This window comes from Mytilus edulis, chromosome 5 (genome assembly GCF_963676685.1).
Source record: "Mytilus edulis chromosome 5, xbMytEdul2.2, whole genome shotgun sequence".
NCBI lineage: Eukaryota > Metazoa > Mollusca > Bivalvia > Mytilida > Mytilidae > Mytilus > Mytilus edulis.
Window position 1 is genome coordinate 70,242,985 of NC_092348.1, and position 23,892 is coordinate 70,266,876.

Consider the following 23,892-nt stretch of genomic DNA (forward strand, 5'->3'; position numbering starts at 1 on the left):
AAAAAAACGTCCTTCAATACTGCATGCTCTTGAAATTGAAAACCGTAGTTTTATATTAAAAAAAAAGTATGGGAGTTCATGATCTCATTGAAATTAACATGTTTCTTCAAGAGACGCATAGTACAGGATAGGATCATACTCTGTGGTCCTCTTTTATAAGAGTTTTTTAAGCCTCCCAACTTTGGCACAACTTTTTGGAATTTTGGATCCTCAATGCTCTTCAACTTTGCACTTGTTTGGCTTTATAACTATTTTGATATCAGCGTCACTGATGAGACTTATGTAGACGAAACGCGCGTCTGGCGTACTAAATTATAATTCTGGTACCTTTGATAACTAACTAAATTAATGCTTGCAACAAAATTAAATTATACAGGTCATATTGCAGTCAGCCCACCATTTCTGTAGCAAATATATATGACGCCCGTCAAGCAAAAACCACCCTTATCGCATTTGACGTCGTTATCGGTAGTCAACGCTAGAATGTAACGTAGAACAAAACGATAAATTGCACGTTGAAATTGAGATATTTTTTCTAAACAAAGCGTTATCCATGCGAACTGCATAGTATATTCTTATATTACATTTAAATACTTCTGTAAAATAATGCCTTATTTACGATTTAACATTTAATTTTGTGATAAATTTCTATTAAAACTTTTCAAATTATACATATGATATATATAGGAAAATATGGTATGCTTGCCAATAAGACAACTCTCCATCCAAGTCACAATACGAGTTTGAATGTCCCTCTTATATCTTGTACCCCTCATTTTTAACCCCGCTGCATATAACATGGACCTCCTTAAGTCTGGATTTAAGGATCAAAAGGGGTCTAGGAAAGGGGCCCTTGTAAAGGCTTTTGGTTGACAAAGCAAGAAAAAATGCACATGCACCCATTAAACCCTCACCCTTTACTGCAGCCTTTACTTGGACTGTTAAGTGGATTTTATTTATTGAATTTAAGGTAATACAACAGAAATATTATGTAAACCATTACTTACAAATCACCAAATACATGATCAATAAATAACATATTTTATGATCAAATACATGATTTGTTACATTTATCTACATCTAATGACCAAATACATGGTCTGTGTTATACATTTATTGACAAAAACATAGGTCGTATTCTTCTTATGACTTACTAGACGGTATAATCCCATCTAATATCCAAATATATGGTGAAATGCATGGTGAAAACATTTATTTAACAAACATATAGTCTAAATAAAATGTTCTTTCTTTTGAATAGTACATTTGTACAGTGTCTACATGAAATGTATACACATATAAGCGCACATGTATCTTAAAATCACAATTTTTGGAAAATATGCTCTGAATAAAGTGTCTATCTATAAATCAAATTATGTTGAACGAATAAACATGATAAACGGTTTACATAGAATGTGTTTATCCAAAAATCAATAATCTATTAAAAACAAATATAAAATCCACATAAATGCATAAAGGTGTAACAAGCCGATCCTGAAAGGCTTAAACTCAAAAGAGAGCATGATTGGGTGCTTTACTGGAAACAAAGAAATATATACTATGTACTTGACACATCCCCTATTTCCATTCTAAATTTTATGTAACCCATATGTTCTATCCAGTGTGTGTTCACTGAAAGTTTTCCTTAGATGAATTATCTATACTTCTTATGTCGTCTTTGAATATGTAACTCCTAACTTTGCAGCGTATTAACGTTTCATCTTCTTTCAAATGTATATGTGTGAGTGTTCCCGACAAAGACTATCTAGACGGACGAAATACGTTTTCTCTCAAATACAGCGTCGAATAAATTAGACAGAATGTACTCTATAAAGCATTAAAATATGGTATTAGAACTTTTGTGAAAGTTCAAAGATTTAAAGCTGAAAGAGAAATAGTAAACATTGATCATACACATATAAACAAACATTTTCTGAACAACTTCTTGAACTACCTCTGCTAAAGAGTCTTTGAATGACTTTTGATATAATTTAGATAAAATCATGCAACGTTGTTTTTTAATCGTTTTTGTTCTCTCGGAAATTGGTTGTTAGTAACAAAACACTTACATTGTAATAGGCCATTGTATGTTTAACATAAATGCAGATATATACAACATGTACAAAATGCATTTTGCTTGTTATCTGAAATCTTTTTAATAATACTTGTTTTGTTTGTTTCTTCAGGCAAACATCATTTGTCTAAAGACTTTATTATATGATTCTAGATTATCTTGCTACTCATATTTCATGTATTTGTTTAATCATAGCCTTAGTAGGCCCTTTAAAGAAATATGATTTCTTTTATTGTTTGGCAAATATTTATAGGTCTAAAATATTTAGAAATGATTGTCCACAATTACCAATATGATAATACCATGAATACCGCACAATCTACAGACTGAACATTGAAGTCAACAAATGCGACGGTTTCTACAGCATGTAAAATTTCAACACGTTAGATGTTAAAGATGAGTTAATGCATGGCACGATAATGTTTATATTAAGCACGGCACCCTATGTGAACTACGATGTTCTGTATACAGTTCACTTTTGTTGCTAGTAAAAACTGGATTTACTTCGTGCGTTGAAGACCTTTTGTTGGCCTTCTCATGTTTTCTGCTCTTTGTTGAACTGTTTTCTCTATAAAAAAAAAAACATTCCCCGTTTCCATACTTTATTCAATTGATAAACTTAAATTGGTAATATTTGTCGGACTTATACCAATGTTTTCTTAGTCCGTATAACATGATACATGTTATAAGTCAGATGTATATGACCTTATTAAGATATGATTTCGCATATTTAACATATTTAACATATAACGTCCAAGAGCCGAAATTGTACTAAATTAGCAAAAAGAGCATCGGAAGTCTTATAAGTTTTCTTATAGACTAAACAATTTGTTTTTCATGTTTGCCATCATGAACGTCTTTCAAAAATATAAAACATATATATTTAAATACGCACAAAACGTGTTTTAGTAAGTTATATGTTATATCGTCAAGCTTTTTGATATACTTTTTCCTTTAAGTGACTGTTATTAAGGATTTCCACATGGTGACTTGGATGGAGAGTTATCTCATTTGCAATACCACATCTTTTTTATTTATATATATAGTAGAAAAAATATTTATATTAAATACTTAAGGTCATACATAATATTTTTGGAAAGCTTTAGAGTAGGAAATACATATCCATGTTAGTGTAAAGTTTTGCTTATAGGCTTTCGATTTCATAATAAAAACCGAAAATGGACATGATTTATACAATCATTATATTTCGTTACAGTACCTCCGACACGGTTATATTTTATTGGATCAATAGACAGTAAGCTGGAAGGTATGGAAGGAGTAGATTTTCTTATAAGATGTAAAGCAGACGATGGAAAGCCTCCACCTGATGTGTCAATACTGGGTGATGGCACAAGACCAAACAGTATACAGGAAGTAAGTTACACAATACCAATGATTTCTAGAGATTACCACCAGAAGTCAGTAGTTTGTCAAGCTACCAGTGATGCATTAGTCAATCCAATGAATACAACAGTACAGATATATCTAAACTGTAAGTAATAGTTAGCGAATTTAATTGAGTGATTGTACTATAAATCACTGGATGATAATTATGCATCAAAATAGCGACAATATGACGTATAATCTGTATCCGCCAGTAGTGTTGTCTGATCTGCATATACCTGGGTTTTCTACTGTTATCCTGTATATAGATACATGTATAAGAAGATGTGGTATGTGTGCCAATGAGACAACTCTCCATCAAAGTCACAATTTGTAAAAGTTAACCATTATATGCATGATATATATAATTATCAATTAAAAAAGAGTGATTAAAATTTCAGTAAAATCTTTAACACCAATCTTCAACAAAAATGAAGTCAGTACAGAAGAGACAATACCACTGACAGTATCATGTACATCATATGGAAGTCGACCGGCTGCTAACTTTACATGGACAGTTGGTGGGAATGATGTGACGTCCAGTTCTACAACAGCTCAACCAGTTAGAGAAATTAATGGCACTGAAACAGTAAGATCTACATTGACAGCTAGTGTAGACAGAAAAAATGACAAACACAGTATAATATGTCAGGCATCTAATAGAGTGGGCAGTGTTAGTGCGAGTAAAGCTTTAGATGTTAAATGTAAGTTCAGTATGAATAAGATGTGTTTATGGATTTCACTGGTAAGAACAGTATAACAATTTCAAAAAAAAGTAATCTCAAGCTGTTGATTTGAAATATTTTTTCAACCGCTAATTGATGAAAGGCTTATAATTCGAATCATTAATGAGAGCTTCATTTTTCGATGGATCACAAATATGTATAAAGGATTAAAATTAATTTTCATATTCTGAAATATTCTAACAAGACGTCGGATAAGACAGAAAGGAATATTGTTTTTAATATTTAAATGAACCTGAAAAATAGCAAAATTTATCTAAGGTCAACTTTGCATGAAGGAGACCCTATTAACACTAGAATGTTTATGATATTACTTACATATTTATTACTATAGATTCTCCAGACATTACTGTGAATAGTCCCGTATATACACAGAATGATGCTAACAGAACATTAACATGTAATCCTAGTGGTAATCCAGACAGGTATACATACCAGAGATGGCAACACAAGTCCAAATATGGAGAGATTGTACGAGAATTTGATGGAAGTAAAACACTCAAGTTACCAGATATCCCAGTGTTATCAAGATATCAGGACAGTGGAGAATATGTGTGTACAGCTAGTAATGGTATTAAAGACAAAGACAATAAGATTGACCAGACTGGTTCTGGATATGTTACTGTAAACGGTAATGCTAATTCATAAGTTCCGTAAAGTAAAAGCTGAATTTATTCTTTACATCTCGTACATTAATCAAACGTGTTTTTATAAATATATCACCAAATAAAACAAACATGACAAAACTTTGATACACTAAGGTTTATCTTTCCCGGTCATAGATGGTCTGGAAAGATTTGGTACAGTTTTTAATTGTCAATGATCTACTTATTCCGATTCACATTAGACCAAGATCATAAAAATCCCACTACGATCTACAAAATGTAAATATGTGGTGAAATCATGGTACAAACGTATCATGGGTACGGTTTTATTGAATATTCATTATAGTTTTCACATTCATATACCACGACATTGTTACGATCCTAATTAGATCCTGCTACATGTATGATTCCGCTATGATAGTAACACGTTTTAAAATTAATGCGTCTTTTAATACTTAAACATAAATTTCACTATCGTTGTACGCTTCTACCAATAACACGAATAACTTTCAGAAAGCATAACGATCTCAATACGAGCCTATTACGATCAAACAATGATTCCACGGAGTTGTCACTGCGCTCTTTGTTCCTATAAATGTATATATGTTCCTATTGTAAACACTGTTGCTTTGAAACAATAGCCGCCAAAGGTATAAACACACTTAGGTTCAGTTGTTAAGAGTTGGGGAATTAACGTATGATTGAGGTAGTGCAATTATCGTCGATATATCCTACAGTCGTACTAAGACCGACAAGCGGTTAGACAAAGTGTATTATTGTCTCCCTTCTCGTAGTATAATCGGTTCAATATCGCAGTATAGGCGAATACCGATGTAGAGAAATCCTGATAGTCAGGTCACAGCAAAATATTTTCTATTGGCATCCCCAACTGATCCACATTTCCGGGTCAAACATTTACGGTTTTTACTGCTATAATTTCCAGATTTTTTTTTAAACTCTGATCAAAGTCCTGACTGGGAATTCAAACTTTAATCTAAATTTATTCAATCAAGACAACAATCATATATTGTTTAGTTTCTGCCGAAAGGGTCCCTTATACATGTTATATCTCGTTCTCAATCCAATATTATCTTTAACATGGTAAAAACACGATTGAAAATGTCCCCAAAGCTTCCCGATTCTACCGAATGCGATAAAGAACAGACAATGACTAGACAGTGATCTGACGTTGACGGACGATATACGATAGAAAACTGTCGCCATACTCATGATGATCAGCTATTGTCGGAACGCAATCCTTCAAAGTCTACTGTAACGCATTACAAATAGCTTTGTCTGGACTCAGTTGTACGGTGTTTTGTAATTAACGTCACTCTGACGTGGGTTTATAGCCGAATTTCGTATTAATAACGGAACGGTTTTGGCAAAGACGATTTGCATTCGGCTAAATCTGAATTCACTCTGGGCTCAATCGGCAAAAACAAACCAGCAATTACAATTTTCACATTGACTTGATACAGCAGAATCTGTCATTAGATACTACATTTACAATAAAATGACAAAGGCCACTTAAAAAATAACACTGATACTTGACAAATAACTTTCTGTTTACTTTATACAACATAAAAATTAGAAGATGTGGTATGATTGCTAATGAGATAACTCTCCACAAGATACCAAATGACAAGGAATTTAACAACTATAGACCTTTAACAATGTATTAAACCCAGACTGCATATTTGGCCAAAAAAACAAATAGCCCCGAAATGATAAATATAAAATATTTCAACCATGAAAACTAACGGCCTGATTTATGTCCAAATGATAAATGAATATACAGTAAAAAAACAACCTCTCAAATACAGGATTCTGACTTGTGATAGGCATAACAGAATAGTTTGAAGGCGCGACAGACTTACCAACTAACTCCGAAAACTTAGACAGTGCTGTAATAAGAAAACCTAAAAAAACATATGGCAATCATTTGAAAAGATCTAAACCCATTATTTCGATACAAAGCAGAAATTGATCTATTAAAAACTTAGATTGAAGGTGACAGGGGACTTGTACATCTCAACAACTAAATTTTCTTAGATCAGATCTGAGAGTACTTTCAGTTATCGACGGCTAGTTCAAAAACAATAACAACTAATGAATAAAATAAATCATGTATTTAAAATAAAATACCAATCAGTACATCAGTACACATTCAACATGAAAATAAATGGAGAAAAAAAAAACGTAAAAAAAAAGACAGGAGAAATTACAAAAGGGAAATTTACGCTCACAAATCGAAAACTAACTGACAATGTCATGTTTAAAAGGAAAATCACAACAAACAAACAATAGTACACATCACAGCTCCATATATCCATTATAATTAGAGTGTGATATTCAATTTGGAAAACAGTTTTTACTACAACAGTTAAATTAAAAACTAAATCTTTGTATCCGTGACAAAATTTAGCAATGGTATCAGGTAGTTTTCGGAAACGAAATAGAAAAATAGAAATGTATTAATTACTCGTGTACATGTTATAATTAGATAACGTACATGCATTTATCTTATATAAACATCGTATATATACTGAGGTAAAGATCAGTTATTCCAATTCGTTCAGATTAACTTATTCAAATATGTACTATTGCAGCTCAGCCAGTGTTTACTTCAGACAACATTGACAAGGTAAACAAATTTGGTGAAATTGATAAAACAGTAGATATATATGTCAATGTGTATAGTGTTCCGAAATTCACCAGTTATGTATGGAATCGAGGTGGAAAACCAATATTTCAAAATTCAGCAAACTATGCATCATCTAGTTCCCCTACTCTTGTCAAGGATATGTTTCATGGGAAGGAAGTACAACTAGATGGTTATAATGTAACACTGACTATACGAGACTTGAAAGCAGTGGACTTTGTTAATTACACTGTGACACTTAAAAGTGGATTTCCAGATGAAAAGTTTACTATTGTATTGGAATCTGCCAGTGAGTATAAAGATAAGGAGATAGAGTTTTCTTATTATAAATTAGTCTATTGTTCTTAAGTTTAACAGTAAGTATATATGGGTTCAGAACACACAAAAACTAAAATACCAATGTTGTCAATAATAGTTCAATTTCTCTCTCAAGTTTATTCACAAATATATTTTCGTTTCTGAGTATAATGCTTGTGCATACCCCGAAGATATGTTGTAAGGTTTAAGAGCTTTTGGGCAGTCAGATAACCATCTATCACTATGTCATTTTGTCACTGATTCCTTGTTTTTTTTAATGTTGATACATGTTTGCTTCGTAAATTCTTTAAACATGTTAAATTGATCTTCTCTATGACACAAAAAATGGCTTACTAAATATTTAGAGAAACAAATTCTGTTTGAATGGGTTGGGTATTCAACTGCTTATTTTCTAATAATGACCGTATTTACGTTATGTAAACATGTACATACAACATACAGATAAAGAAACTACACACTAGTAATGAAATCATATTACTGTTAATCAAGACTGATGAATAACATGAAGTCATTATAACTCTTGTGATTGTTGTAAAAACGATATATACAAGTATTAGACAGACATTATTGCAAACAGCAAAGATGAGCTAAAAGTTATTATCTGCAAATTAAGTCAATACATGTATGACCGAAGTCTTAAGTGGACTTCTCCGATTATGATTTTAATTATTCTAAAAAAAATTAGGATGTTCTGGTCCAAGGCGAATAACCCTGGTCGTATTGGTCACAACTTTTTTGAAAGTTTGGTCCTCAGTGCTCTTTAACTTTGTATTTGTTTCGGCTTTCAAACTTGTTTTCATCTGAGCGTCACTGGTTAGTCTTTTGTGGACGTAACGCACGTCTGGCGTATTAAATTTTGTTTTTAACCTAGGACCTTTTGTTGGCTATTATTTGTTTGTTTCTCTGTCCTATATTTTCTCCCATTTATTTGTATCGTAGTCCTGTCATGTAATATGTTGTCATTTTATTGTTATAATTAACATTGCCACTACAGCGGGAGGTTTGGCATGCCACAAAACCAGGTTCAACCCACCGGTTTTTTTCTTAAAATGCCCTGTACCAAGTCAGGAAAATGGCCATTGTTATATTATAGTTCGTTTCTGAGTGTGTTACATTTTAATGTTGTGTTTCTGTTGTATATATATATTATATATGATGCGTTTCCCTCCGTTTTAGTTTGTAACCCGGATTTGGTTTTATCTTTATCGACTTATGAATTTCGAACAGCGGTATACTACTGTTGCCTTTATTTATCATTTATACTCTTTTCGCAATTTCATAAGTAACTGTTTTTAGTTGAGCAGGTTATCATCCAAATCATGCAAATGGTGATACAAGCAAGACACACTGTAAGAACATTCTTTTAGGTGTAGTTGATCATATAAAGCGGGTAGCCACGAAAAAAATCTATTTAATCAAGGCGGCCATCTTTGATTTTTAAAATGACGTCTATTCTATTAAAAGACATCGAATATATGTTCCCTTTTGCATACATAATCATTATCTTTTATTCAAAATGCTAACAAACAGAGTGAATGAAGGTTTAGTATTCAACAACCAGATCCCAAAATTGGCATCAATGTGTGAAGAGTTGGCTTTGTCCGCTTAAAAGGGGCAATAACAATGAAACTGAACCAACGATAAGTAGATTGTGTAACAGTTCTACTGAATAAACAGATGTAGGCAAAACTTAGAAGTGGTGATGTACTAGCACAAGAAATACTTAATACATGTATTGTTTCGCAGCTGTATACAACAGAGCAAGAGAGCAAACGATCGAAAGACACAGGCCGGAAGCTGTTTACTCCGTAGGAATATATTATGACAGAAACCGCATTAGCTGAGTCGTTTCATACATAATTGCAACTCAAAAAAATTCTGAAAAATCCGTTGTTTTTTTATTAGCAGACTTAAACAAACATATACGTGATAGATTGTCACAACTCGGTACTACTTCTGCACATGTACACTATACGTGCTTTATATGAGTGTGAAGGACATGTTTTTCAGAAGATGCAAGAACTAGATAGACATGCAGATAGATGAATTCTTTATTCTCTACAAACCAAATACAAGCTTACAGAGAAACATGCGATATAAATACAAAATTAATACAAATTTTGAAGTAAACTAATGCAGTACGATATTCTAAAATGATTCCATACATATTTAGTAACATGTATTACACAAGATTTAACTCAATAGAAAGAAACCAGTACTAGTGCTAGACGCACACAAAAAAGGCAGATATGTCCTTTTGATGTTCGAAAAGGATATAGATTAAGCTATCGTATTTGCCTCTAATAACAATGAAACAATGCATATCCCAAAGACGACCGACATGATTCACTGCCAGTTAGCTACCAAGAAGAGCAATATTTACTGGATCATTGGTCTCTGAGGATTACGATGACAGCATACCTCCTTTGCACCAGTAAGGGAAAATGATAGAGCATGTACCTGATAGTAAATCGTAGTTATACTACGTTTTTACAATGTTCGACTTAGATCTTGCCCAACTATTAGTATTTAACTACCATGCAAATACTAAGAAGGCCTAAATACAACACTGATTGTGTGGCTCAATTTTATGTGTACTATTTGCAAACAACAGGACAAGACAGCATAAATATACATTGTATCAACAAGTGTTACATGTATGCATCAGTTATTGGAAATATCAACTTAATGGGTGAAACTGTAATTGAACGTTATTTGAACGGAAGTATGGTTTGTCTGCCATTTTTTAATTGCAAATTGTTTATCACAGCTGTGGTCGACAACATAGACCACAACCCCAGCTTAACAACATCAAAATCATATTTCATGAGACCTAAATCTCTATTATCAACGACCAATGTAAGAAAAATTTCACGACCTCCCTGGTACTTACATGCAAATGAAACCTGCATATCTTAAAACAAAACCAGAACCAGTTACCAATATTCTGCCCGAGGCCGGAACTTGCATTCATAACTACGACTATCTATTCATGAGTTTACAGAATTAATATGAATAGTCCTTGCAATCACGATGAATTAAAGCAGATACAAGGATATTTATTCAAACAAAAGTTCAATTGAAAGGGTTGCAAGTCGACACTGATAATCAGCTCAACTTTTTTCAAGAACTACAAGAAGGGAAACTATGGGTTGCATTTTGAAAAGGAAAATACCTGTGAGATTACTTTCAGTTTTCAAAATTGCTCATGCACTTGGCCCTAAATCAGAAGTTTTGCCATTTGTATATACTTTAAACTGGTTAAACCACTGTTTCCACTTTTCGTGGGAATGGGAAAAAAATCGGACTGGCGCACGTCGGTTACATGTCATGAGGTAATCGAGCTGTTTGAGTGATTGAGTAAGAAACCTGCATTGGTCACTGAAGCTTATATGGACTTGAAATAGGTTTTTCTGTAGTAATGTACGACAAACCAACAACGATATTTGACATCAATAAATCAAGAACTGAATTGTTTGTATGCAAACACAGACAGTATGTAACAATTCCGCCCGCCAGACCTGCATTGCTTGAGCACACCAAGCGGGTCATGTATGGAAACAGGCAGTCTAACATGAACAACGTCTGCCTAGTCCGGGCGATTAAGGGTGGATTAATAAGTCCACAGATTATTTGTGGATTCCAAATTGCGCACAATGGCAATTGCAGCATCTTGCCTGGATTGAATGCAACCAAACTTATTTTGGCAGATATTGTAGTCCTACAAACCTGGTTTGACATGCACAGCATTGTGTTCCTGTAGCTGTAAGAACAAATATATATCGAAAACAATTATAGAATAATCCATTAATAGACTTTCTTACTTGTCTTAAATAATAAACTATATACCAAACGGACATTTTTATAGCATATCCTTACCATGCTTACCACTATTATTTAACTTGAGTGTATTAATTGTTAAAACCCTAACCGGAAGTGGTGATTTATTTTTACAATTACTGTCTGTTGGACATATTTTCATGTCATTTTGTTGAAATTGTAATAGTTGTCATGACTGATATCACATTAAAAAGGTATGGATATGTTTTTCAAATTTGAAATATTTAGAAAATAATGTCAATTTTAAATTCAAGATGGCCGCCGTGAAAAAAAATCAAAAACCAGTCAACTACCCCCCTATTCTGCTAAAGTACACACTAAAGAAGGTATATGCCAAATCCTTGTATCACCATTTGCATTATTTTGTCAAATTTAGCTACTAAGCCGCCCCACTATATTAGCAGAGGAAAACCTTAAAGCAGCAATAATGGTCAAGTAGATCTACAAAGAAAACACATCGCCTTTTTACTGACGAGTTTTCACGAACTTAGGAATGTTAGTTAAAACAAAAGTAGAAATTTAAAAAAAGCAAAAAAGTAAGCAAGACTTGATCAACAACACATAAACTGGCAAACACAGTACTGAATTATTACACTTAATAATTAGCTATCAAAGGTACCAGGATTATAATTTGATACGCCTGACGCGCGTTTTGTCTACATAAGACTCATCAGTGACGCTCAGAACAAAACAGTTGTAAAACCAAACAAGTACAAAGTGGAAGCATTGAGAACCCAAAATTCCCAAAAGATGTGCCAAATACTGCTAAGGTAATCTATTCCTGGGATAAGAAATGTTTGTTGCTACATTTTGCCTTTACGTAAACTAGGGAGAAACTAGAAACTGCAAAAAAGTCAAGAAGACAAAATCCGTTAATAATCCATATTTTATTGATTTTCAATGTCGAATGGGTCTTCAACACAACGAGTTTATCTTGCACCCAGTTGCACTCTTCAAATGGCCCCTAAACAAAAGTAATAATAAAATTGAGAAAGGAAATGGTGAATATGTCAAAGCGACAACCACCCGACCATAGAGCAAACAACAGCCGAAGGCAACCAATGGGTCTTCAATGTAGCGAGAATTCCCGCACCCGTAGGTGTCCTTCAACTGGCCCCTAAAATATGCATAATAGTACAGTGATAATGGACGTCATACTAAACTCCGAATTATACACAAGAAACTAAAATTTAAAATCATACAAGACTAACAAAGGCCAGAGGCTCCTGACTTGGGACAGGCGCAAAATTGCGGCGGGGTTAAACATGTTTATGAGATCTCAACCCTTCCCCTATACCTCTAGCCAATGTAGAAAAGTAAAAGAATAACAATACGCACATTAAAATTCAGTTCAAGAGAAGTCCGAGTCTGATGTCAAAAGATGTAACAAAAGAAAATAAATAAAATGACAATAATACATAAATAACAACAGACTACTAGCAGTTAACTGACATGCCAGCTCCAGACCTCAATTAAACTGATTGAAAGATTATGTCTTCATCATATGAATATCAGGTACAATCCCTCCCGTTAGGGGTTTAGTATCATACTATCATAAAATATATGAGAAGAACATAACCCGTGTCATGCCAACAACTGTTTTTTTAGAAATAAATGTGTTTAGTTCCGATGCAAAGACCCTATCAGTGAATCAATGTTAAATATACGTTATACTAAATCCCGAAATATATAAAGGAATTAAAATTGAAAATCATACAAAAGTAACAAAGGTCAAGGTCAGTTGGCGTGGAACAGGTGCAAAAATGCGGCGGGGTTAAACATGTTACGTGAGATCTAAAAATCAACCATCACCTATACCTCTAGCCGATGTCAGTTAAGGTTCACAAACATCTTTTCTCTTAAGGAAGTACACCACTAATTCATTGCCCCATTGCTTCCTATGTTAAATTCCCCAATTTCAAGCAGACATAGCCCTTTCATTTTAAGTTCAAATAAAGTGACATTCATTGAATGTCAAAGCTACGCTTTATGGTGTCTTATACTGCAAAAAATCATCATACCTTTAATGGCATATAAGAAGAACTGGTTCCCGAAACTTCGCATATACCAAGACAGGTACTTCAGATCTGACAAACAGGCAAAATGTACCCTCTTTTTATAATTTGGTGCAGTTTTTTAAATATAAAAAAATATCAGTCGACAAGTATTCTACAATGATCACCAGTCGTACACCGTTCATTTGTTACCAAAAATACATAAATATTCTATATATTTAGAAAGTTACACTCATGAGTAAGAACTATTTTGTGTTTGATATATACTACTTTCTGGTATGTGCTTTCTTGCCGGGTCCGAATTAGTGGTGTTACACCTGAAACTAATAGTCCAAATATAAACAAAAAATCTCAATTAGGGTCCGACCGCTTCGCCTGCAAATCAAGATGGCCGACATGGGTAACCTTAGACCATGGGGTAAAATGCAGTTTTGGTTAATATCTCTGAAACTCATTAAAGCGTTAAGAGCTAATGTGACAGAGATAAACATGTTCATCGCGTTAAGATCTATACATCCTGACATTTTCAGACAAATCAGACAGTCCGTTGTAAGGTTGCTACCCCTAAATTTTTTTCAAGAAAATTATACAGTTTTTTGGTAAATCCCGAATACTATTATAGATAAGATAATCTTTTAATAATAACAATGTGCAGTAAAGTAAGATCTACAAATAAGTTTACATAACCCCTCAAGGTATGAAACCATTAACTCATAGCCTCATTGCTTTCTATGTTTAATTCTGCAATTTTTAGCATTTATGGCTACTTTTTCTTAAATTCAAATAAAGTGGCAGTTATTTCATGTCAAAACTGTACCTTACCCTGACTTGTGCTGAAAGAATCAACATACCTTTAATTGCATATTAGAGCGTACTGGTTCCCGGAAATTTGATAGTACAAAAACAGGAACTTCTGATCTAAACAACAGGCCAAATGTGCCCTTCTATTAAAATTTCCTATACTTCTTTCTTATTCAAGTAAAACTTTCAACAAGGGTTTTACAGTAATCCCAAGTCCCCAAGCCCTCAATTGATACGAAAACTACCCAAATATTCCCACTATTGACAAAGATACATGTATAGCTATGCGTAGGAACTATTTTGTTTCAAATATGTACTACTTTCTTGTATGTTCTTTCCGACCGGGCCTGAATTAGTGGTTCTATACCTCAAGGATGTATTGCCCTTTAGATCCGTCGTCGTTAACTTTTACAAAACTCTTTATCTTCATCTCTGAAACTAAAAATAATTAAAACTTACCCGCAATCATCATTAGGGTATTTAATTTTAAAGAGTATGCCTAATGACCCCGCCTGCCAAAACAGATGGCCGATCTTGCTTAGATAGGAAATATGGCGAAAACGCAAGCCTTTTCTATTAATCTGATAACCGTTGAAGAGGAAATCTATAAAGGATAAACATGTTCAGAATGTTGGGCTCAACCAATTGTAAATATACTCCAAAACTGTCAGTCAACTTCCTGTAGGAGGAATTGCCCTTAAATGACAAATTTTACGACTTTTCCAATCTTGCCGAATTGAAAACTATAATAAATAAACACACTTTAAACTGCAAAAAGGATCAGTTCTACATATAAGTCTTATGGTTGAAACTATCTGTTGACTCCTTTGCCATATGATAAATGTTATAATAGATGGATAGAAATTTGAACAATCAAAAACAATAAACAAGACAAGACAAGACTTACCAGCGAGTAAAATTGTGCCGATATGATAAGTAGGCTGTATACTTATTGCCCTTAACTTAGGTTGTTTTACTCTCTCTTGTGTTTGGAGCAAACGCTAAATAAGATAGAGAGAAACTAAACAGACTTCAATGACCAGCAATTAAAAAAAATCAAAGACTTTTATTCTCGTCTACAACCTTTAAGGCTTGTTACTTATGCATATAGACCAAGGTGTGCTACATATGCTTTTTAGAGCATCTAGTTTGTTTTGTTTTAGTAATTGTGCTATAATTCCAAATCCGCAAGATCCGGTTTTGTTTTTAATTTGGTGTAATATTCAGCTAAACTTTTATTTACGATAAAACCAAAATGTATCGCTTTGATTCATACTTACAAAATTATATTTATGTATTTGTACTTACGTCGGATCACGTAGTATAGTTGTATTCGATCAAAACAATTTACCATGCAGAAATTTTTATTCAACCATGTAAAAAATTAAAACATTCTCGCTAGTAGAACCGAATGGCTTAAAAGAGTTCTAATCGAGATAAAAAAAAACACATATACCAGTTGTATATGTTACTGAACAGTGCTGATAAATCGATGTCTATATTTACCAACTTTAAAGGAATATGTTACACTTATTAAAGACGAGATGCAAAGTGGCTGACTGGGAACACACTTTAAAATGGAAGAGTTTCCTCAACCTAAAAGAAGAGTGTCCTAAACCTTAGAAAAGAGTGTTATAAACCTAAAAGAAGACGAAGTGTCACTAGAATAAGAAGATATTTTTAATTAGACATAAACATTGTCTGACAATGACGCAATATTTGATTTGATAATGACGATAAGATACATACAGAGTATGCTGAACACCCCCACCCCAATGTGCAAATGCAAAACAAAAACGTAATTAGTGTGTATTATAAGTATGCACTATGTATTCCCATTGCAGTCAAAAGATATAGGACAGTTGTCAATTTCCACTTTTAGTGTACATGTAATACCGTCTGATATTGTCCAGAATATGAACAATCATTGTACTTTAATTCTGTTAAATTGTGTGAATGATTTTACTGTGATTGCCTGATCTATCTATCCAATTTGAACTTATAACTCATGCCTTGTTAAATGTTAAGAAAAGGGACAATAAATTAAAGACCTACAGTGGGTTAATAAGTTCGGAGCATCTTAATGACATAAGATCGTCCAAAGTATTTCAGACAATTATTTTGTGTGATATAGAAAGGAAACATTGTACACGAAAAGGTTTGTAAGCGTTTATAAATATTCCGTGATGTTTTTGGTGATGCTTAAGACTTCTTGTACTATATCTTTTTCTTTTCTGTTTCTTTCATTTTGCAAACGTCATTACAAACACTTAAGGGAAGAGTGTATCTATCTTATACACTGTATTTTACAATATATTCTTCAATATAATCGAACAATTTAGAATTTTTAATTTCCAAAATAATGAATAAAATGTTGCCTTGTTTTGTCATCTCGTTACATAAACGAATGTATAGAACATTTAAATATATTCGTTAGGTGTACCAGAAACACCAGGAAATTTTAGTCGAATAGATTCAGCAGCGACAAGCTTCACAGTACAATGGGATCCAAATTCAGGTGCCGGATATAAACAAACATTTTACATACAGTACAGAGTCCAAGGATCACCAGAATGGACAACTGTATCAGCTGGTGTGGAAGATATAAACGAACAAAGGAGACGTAGAACATATGAAGTAAAAAGCTTACAGGAAGGAAAAGCCTATGAACTGAGAATGTATGCTGAGAATACAGCAATGAAAAGAAGTAATTTCACAGAAGTGCTTATTGAACTTACTGAAAGTTCAGGTACATAATGTACATTATTACTTTTAGTATAAATCTATAATTCGGTGTTTTTAATGCTTTCAACAACTAATTTATTATAATATTAGATTCCTTAATCCTATAATCTGCTGTCAACATTGCCAGCTTCAAAGGATTTACCGTTTTATGAATGTTGACTTCCTTGGTAAAGAGGATTAGATTTTGTTCAATACTAGAACTTGATTAATATTTAGTACAATACATAATTAAGATGTTAAAAAAAAAAAAAAATTCTGTTAAGCAAACTTTTCCTTAATCATGTTAATCCCGTATCTATATGGTTTTTGTGTATGTAAATTTTCGGTTTCTTTATCTGAAATGCATACATAGGTGAAAGTATACTACTAGGATGTAACAATTGCATATCTTTTTTAACTATCTAAAATCTTATCAATTAGGCAGAACGCGTATTGTAGCTCTGTAGCTGTGGTATATAGTTTCATTATACTAAAAAAGACTAGCGGCAATTATCCGTATTCATATAAATATAATCGGATATATATCAAAGCATATCTATGTTTTGCACTATTTAGTCATTGTATTTATGTGTTTGTTTCAAACACGTATCAGTTTCATATCTTAGCTCATAGTTTCTTTGACAATTGGCGGCACACAGCTTTGCGTTGATCACTGGACATTAATCTAAAATTACAACATAACAAAAAATATTGAAATTTGCAACAAAGAAAGGAAATGCTGTGATATGTGAATACATAACTACAAGTACTATACGGGAATTACGTACATTGTAGGCATCAGGGAATCTCAAAATTTGGAGTCATTGCTGCAAATATTAAAAAAATACATAAGTATTGTTTCATAATGCTCAATAATTTTATTTGAAGCAAACACGCCAAGTAAAAGCAGTAATTATATATAGGATTATAGTATGTTTGATTATGATACAAATATGTAGTATGTATTTACACATGCATGAGACAAATATCAAACATAGGAGAAAAACAAAGATGTAAATTAAACATATAAAATTAGATAGCTTACTTAGCCTGTATAATAATTTAGTTGTTCATGTCCGTAATTGTAAAAGAAATTGTTGTTATTTTTAAAATTTAGGATAAAGCACAGTGCATGATTGGACATTTGTCAAATTGGGCATATTATTGATGTAGCAAGTACTACTTAAATGAAACATGTATGATTTTTTAAAGAAAATTTACGATACAAAATTTCTTTTGCGAAACGATCCTGATACATATATATATATCGGGAGATTAGGATAGAACAATCAAACTAACAATTGTGAAACTTAATACTTGTAACTTTCTTTTACAGTATCTACGACATCAAGTGCAGTTGTCGGTGCTGTAGTAGGTGTTGTTGTCACTTTAGTTATTGTGTGCACCTCGTTTATAGTAATACTGTTAATCAAAAGGAGTCAAGGTAAGATCTGAAGCAAAAGATAACATCGGCGTTATATCATTAAAAGGATTATTATTTTGCCGACAGCGCACAATACATAACTGGATACAGATTAAAGTTAACGACACGTTTGTCATCTGTTTGGTTATTTAAGACTTTTTATTTGATGAAATATGGTAATATATGGGAAAACATCACTGGTACCTTAATCTAAATGACATGCAATAGTATCAGTAGTTGAATATATGAAACATATATGTTTTATGAAAATAAAAAAGTTAATACATTGCTCGTGAATTTGATACGATACACTCTTTTATTTTGTTAGTAAACGTTAATCAAAAATCCTTCCCCTTTATACCGCAGTCACACTAGACCACGATCGCACTACGATCTGTGAAAAACATGCAATTTTGATGATCGTGGTACGATCGTGTAGATCGTAGTAAGGTCGCATCATGGTCGTGGTGAGGTCTTCAAGACCGTGATGAGCGTGACAAACTTTGAACATGGTCAAAACAATCGTGCTGCGGTCGTGGCGAAATCAGGTCATAGTAGAAGCGTAGTGAGAGAGCATTAAGATCGTAGTAAGATTGCAAAAGTCGCTGTACCATCGTAGCGAAAGCGTGAATATATTCGGAGAGACTGCGCTGTGATCTCACATCGACGTTATTACGACCACACTACGACCATCACGTTCTCACCGCGACCCAACTATGCTTCAACTACGACTATACCACACTGTTCACGACCATAGTACGATTCAAGCATGCCCTTGCCGTTCTCATCACGCTCTTCCTACGACCTGCCTACGTTCGTACTACGACCATCATTCCCATTGTCATTTTCACATAAAATATATTAAACCTCTCCAGGTTTTGTTTGTCTGTATGCAATTATGACTTCTTGTCTATTTTCTATAACGGCTCAATCATGCTTCTCGCTTTTATATATATTAGACCGTTGGTTTTCCCGTTTGAATGGTTTTACACTAGTAATTTTGGGGGCCCTCTATACAGTGGAGATCACTTCTAACCTCTCATTAAATCTGTCAGAATCTGTCAGGAGAACTGTTCTAGGACAGTACGTAGAACTGTCAGCCTGACACCTTTTAGTCAGTTCTAGCTAGAACAATTCTAAACTAGAAATGATTTGGTCAGTTCTACCTAGAACTGATTTGGACAGTTCTACCAAGAACTGATCCTGACAGTTCTAACCTAGAACAGATTTAGACAGTTCTAGCTAGAACTGACCAAATCTTTGGTCAGTTCTACTTTTAGCACAGTTCTACGGTTAGAGAATTGATCACAAATCCTACGGCTAGAATTGATTTATAAATTCTACGACTAGAATTGATTTATAAATTCTACGACTAGAATTGATTTATAAATTCTACGACTAGAATTGATTTATAAAATCTACGACTAGAATTAATTAATTTATAAATTCTACGACTAGAATTGATTTATAAATTCTACGACTAAAATTGATTTATAAATTGTACGGCTAGAATTGATTTATAAGTTTTAAGAACTCTTTGTCTAAATGTAAAGACTTCGGCAAAATAGCGATTAATATTATATAGAGTTTTGCTAGTAGCCCGTTTTATTTCAGATTTTTAATCGGCAAGAGAACATGTTTAACCCCGCCATATTCTGCATGTTTGTGCCTGTTCCAAGTCAGGAGCCCGTAATTCAGTGATTTTCTTTTGTTGATGTGTTATAAATTATTTGTTTTTCTTTATTTTTTTTTACATAAATTAGGGCGTTAGTATCATTGTGGTGGTGGGGGGGGGGGGCATTATTATTTGAATTGTTTTACATTTCTCATTCCGGGAGTCAGGATGGCTCGTTATCACATATTTCCCAATCCACAAATGTGATATCTGTTTACGAGTAGTTTTCATACCTCTGACAGACCTGTTTAACAAAAAATCTTTTGACCGCATCAATTTAAACTGACATTATTTGCTCTTTCTTTCTGCAAATCTATATAGCTGCACAGTACTTCATTTATAATTTTAGGTCAAGAGGGACTATCATATACAAGTTACAGCAATATTGGAAAACAATTTTGTTCGCATCAATTTATATTGCCAGCATGCAGGGGCGAAACAAGCCATTTTATAAAGGGGGGTTCCCAACCCAGATTAAAGGGGGGTTCCAACTATATGCTCCTATTCAAATGCATCGATCGTCCAAAAAAAAAGTGGGTTCCAACCCCTGGAACCCCTCCCCCCTTGATCCGCCAATAAGCATGTCCTCTTTTTATTCAAAATATTGAATCATAAACAAATATCAGTAGTTTTCAAACTTCAGACTGAGTCGTGTAATAAATCTTTTGACCGCATCAACCAAAACTTACCATATTTGCTTTTTTTATGTAAATCTATATAGCTGCACAGTAATTCAGTTATAATTTTAGGTCAAGATCGACTGTAGTATATAAATAACTGCAATATTGGAAATAAAAAAAAAAAATGTTTCGCATCAATTGAAATTGCCAGCATTTCCTATTTTTATCCAAAATATCGCATCAGAAACAAATATCAGTAGTTTTCATACCTCAGACTGACTTATGTAACAAAATTATTTATCTGCATCAATCAAAACTGACCATATTTGACAGCATCAACCAAAACTGACCACATTTGACCGCCTCAACCAAAACTGACCGTATTTTCTCCTTTTTATGTAACTCTTATAGTCGCATAGTACGTAAATCTGTAATATTTTTATGTAAGGATGGATTGTATAATACAAATGATAGAAATATTGAAACACAATGCTACCTAATTTCGTTTGCATCAATTGAGAATGCCAGCATGTCCTCTTTTTATTCAACATATTGCATCAAAAACAAATATCAGTAGTTTTCATACCTCAGACTGACTGGTATAACAAAATTATTTGTCCGCATCAACCAAAACTGACCATATTTGCATTCTATTATGTACATGATGTAAATCTTAGTAGTTGCAAAGTAAATCACTTATATTTTTATATCAGGATGGATTGTTTAATATAAATGAAAGCAATATTGGAAAACAAAATTATGCTCGCATCAGTTTATAGTGCCAGCATGTCCTCTTTTTAATCAAAATTTTGAATCATAAACTAATTTCAGTAGTTTTGATATCTCAGACTGACCATATATATAACAAAATTATTTGTCCGCATCAACCAAAACTGACCATATTTGACGGCATCAACCAAAACTGACCATATGTGACAGTATCAACCAAAACTGACCATATTTACACTTTATTATGCAAATGTTAATATATATATATATATAGCCGCAGAGTAAATCACTTATAGTTACATATCACGATGGAATGTATAATTCGAATGACAGCAATATTGGAGCACATTGGCTACAAAAAAAAATTCCACATCAATTTAGAGTACCAGCAGGGTCACTTTTTATTCAAAATATTGAATTGTAAACAAATTTCAGTAGTTTCAATATATCAGACTGAGTCGTTTTAACAAAATTATTTGACCGCATCAACCAAAACTGAACATATTTACACCTTAACATGTAAATATATATGGCCTCATTGTAAACCAATAATATTTCTATGTCAGGACGGATCGTATGATAAAAATGACACCAACTTTGGCAAAAATACACCTTTATATAGTATATCCCGACTGACCCGACCGCTTGAACTATGAAGCATACAACATCACATTTCCACCAATGTCCATTGTGGCGTCAGATATTTTGTTTCACGACGTCAAAATTTACGGGAACCTGTGTGATATCCAGTAATGGCGGACAAATAGCGATAAGGTGTATTTATACCATATCTAAATATTTAGCGCGCCGTTATTTCCTCTCTGTATCCATAATGATAAACCGTTACTAAAGTTACTTTTTAAGTCAGTAGTTCGTGATGGTTTGTTTTTTTTAAACAAAACTATTTAACGGCATCATCAAACACTCACATGACTGATTCATATACTTTATTTTTAAATAGAAAGGTACATGTATGGGAAGTTCTCTTCTTGGAATAGTATACTGTATATAGCTTTTTTGCGTTATACAACACTTTTTTCATTAATATCTCATAATTCATCCACTGTACAATTTACAGAATCTTAAATCATGAATGTAAATAAATCCAAGGCAAAGAAGGTGAATTAAGATTAAAATTCCATGAATTAAATGCAGTTATATTTAGGAAGAGACTGTTAAGAACGGGGAACGAAGAAACGTAAACAATGATGTTTCATATGCAATCTTATAAAAATATTTCTCCATATTATTGGATAACCTTCTATCCACTTCGATATTTGTACATGTAACGTTTGATCAGTAAAAAATATAGAAAATCTGCTATTATATAGCAACTTGAGTAATTTCTTCTAAATTCTAAAGTGCCCTTATTGCAGTGACGTCATTTAGAACTGTTCTAGAGTCCTGACTGATTTAGTCAGTTCTGCTGACAGTTCTACCCTAGAACTGATCCTGACAGTACTAGTTCTACCTAGAACGGATTTAGTCAGTTCTACCTAGAACTGATTCTGACAGTTCTACTTAGAACAGTTCTAGGGTAGAACTGTTCTTGGTAGAACTGTTCTAGGACAGGTTAGAACAGTTCTATGACAGATTATTCTGACAGCTCTAATGAGAGGTTAGAAGTGATCTCCACTGTAGCTTGCTGATCGGTGTTAGCTCAGGCTTCGTGTTGAAGGCCATACCTTGGCCTATAATGGTTTACTTTTATAAATTGTTACTTGAATGGAGAGTTGTCTCATAAGCACTCATACCACATCTTCCTTTATCTATGACACAACTGTGTCATCTCTGCTATCGTACACTAAAAAACCGTCATTTGAGCTTGAACTAGCAAAAGGTAATTTAGGTTTGATTGGTCGGTCCGACATCTCTGCTTGACAAGGATTCGTTACTTTCAGAGCTCCCTCTGCCTCTACACCAACCCCTATCACCACGTCCACGTGTTCTAGTAGATTTCGGTGGCATGACTGTATTGAGAAATCTGCGTATTAATCAGAAATAGAAGGAATAGAACTGTATTGATATTGAACACGATGCTGACGTTATTGCTGAGAACGTAGTAAGAACGCGGTATGAACGTAGTATACTCGTGCTAAGAACGTGCTATAATCGCAATAGAAGCGTGGTAAGATCGTTTTGCAATCGAATAACTCGTGTTATGGTCGAAGTGAGAACGTGATGAGCATAGTGAGGTCGCAGAATAAGCGCGGTGAGAACGTGGTATAATCGTAGCGGGATCGTTGTAGAAGGGTAATGAGGACGTAGTAGCATCGT

The 23,892-nt window shown here is 33.4% G+C and overlaps 1 protein-coding gene across 2 annotated transcripts in view; it reads left to right on the forward strand.

Moving 5' to 3' along the window:
• LOC139524350 (neural cell adhesion molecule 1-like) overlaps positions 1–23,892 on the forward strand; it is a 100,898-nt gene that overhangs the window by 60,805 nt on the left and 16,201 nt on the right. For both annotated transcript variants that reach the window (XM_071319115.1, XM_071319116.1), the window contains exons 3-8: positions 3,291–3,566; positions 3,859–4,161; positions 4,535–4,831; positions 7,418–7,759; positions 16,882–17,193; positions 18,505–18,612. In XM_071319115.1, the coding sequence (XP_071175216.1) occupies positions 3,291–3,566; positions 3,859–4,161; positions 4,535–4,831; positions 7,418–7,759; positions 16,882–17,193; positions 18,505–18,612 (1,638 nt within the window). The remainder of the gene's footprint in view (positions 1–3,290; positions 3,567–3,858; positions 4,162–4,534; positions 4,832–7,417; positions 7,760–16,881; positions 17,194–18,504; positions 18,613–23,892) is intronic.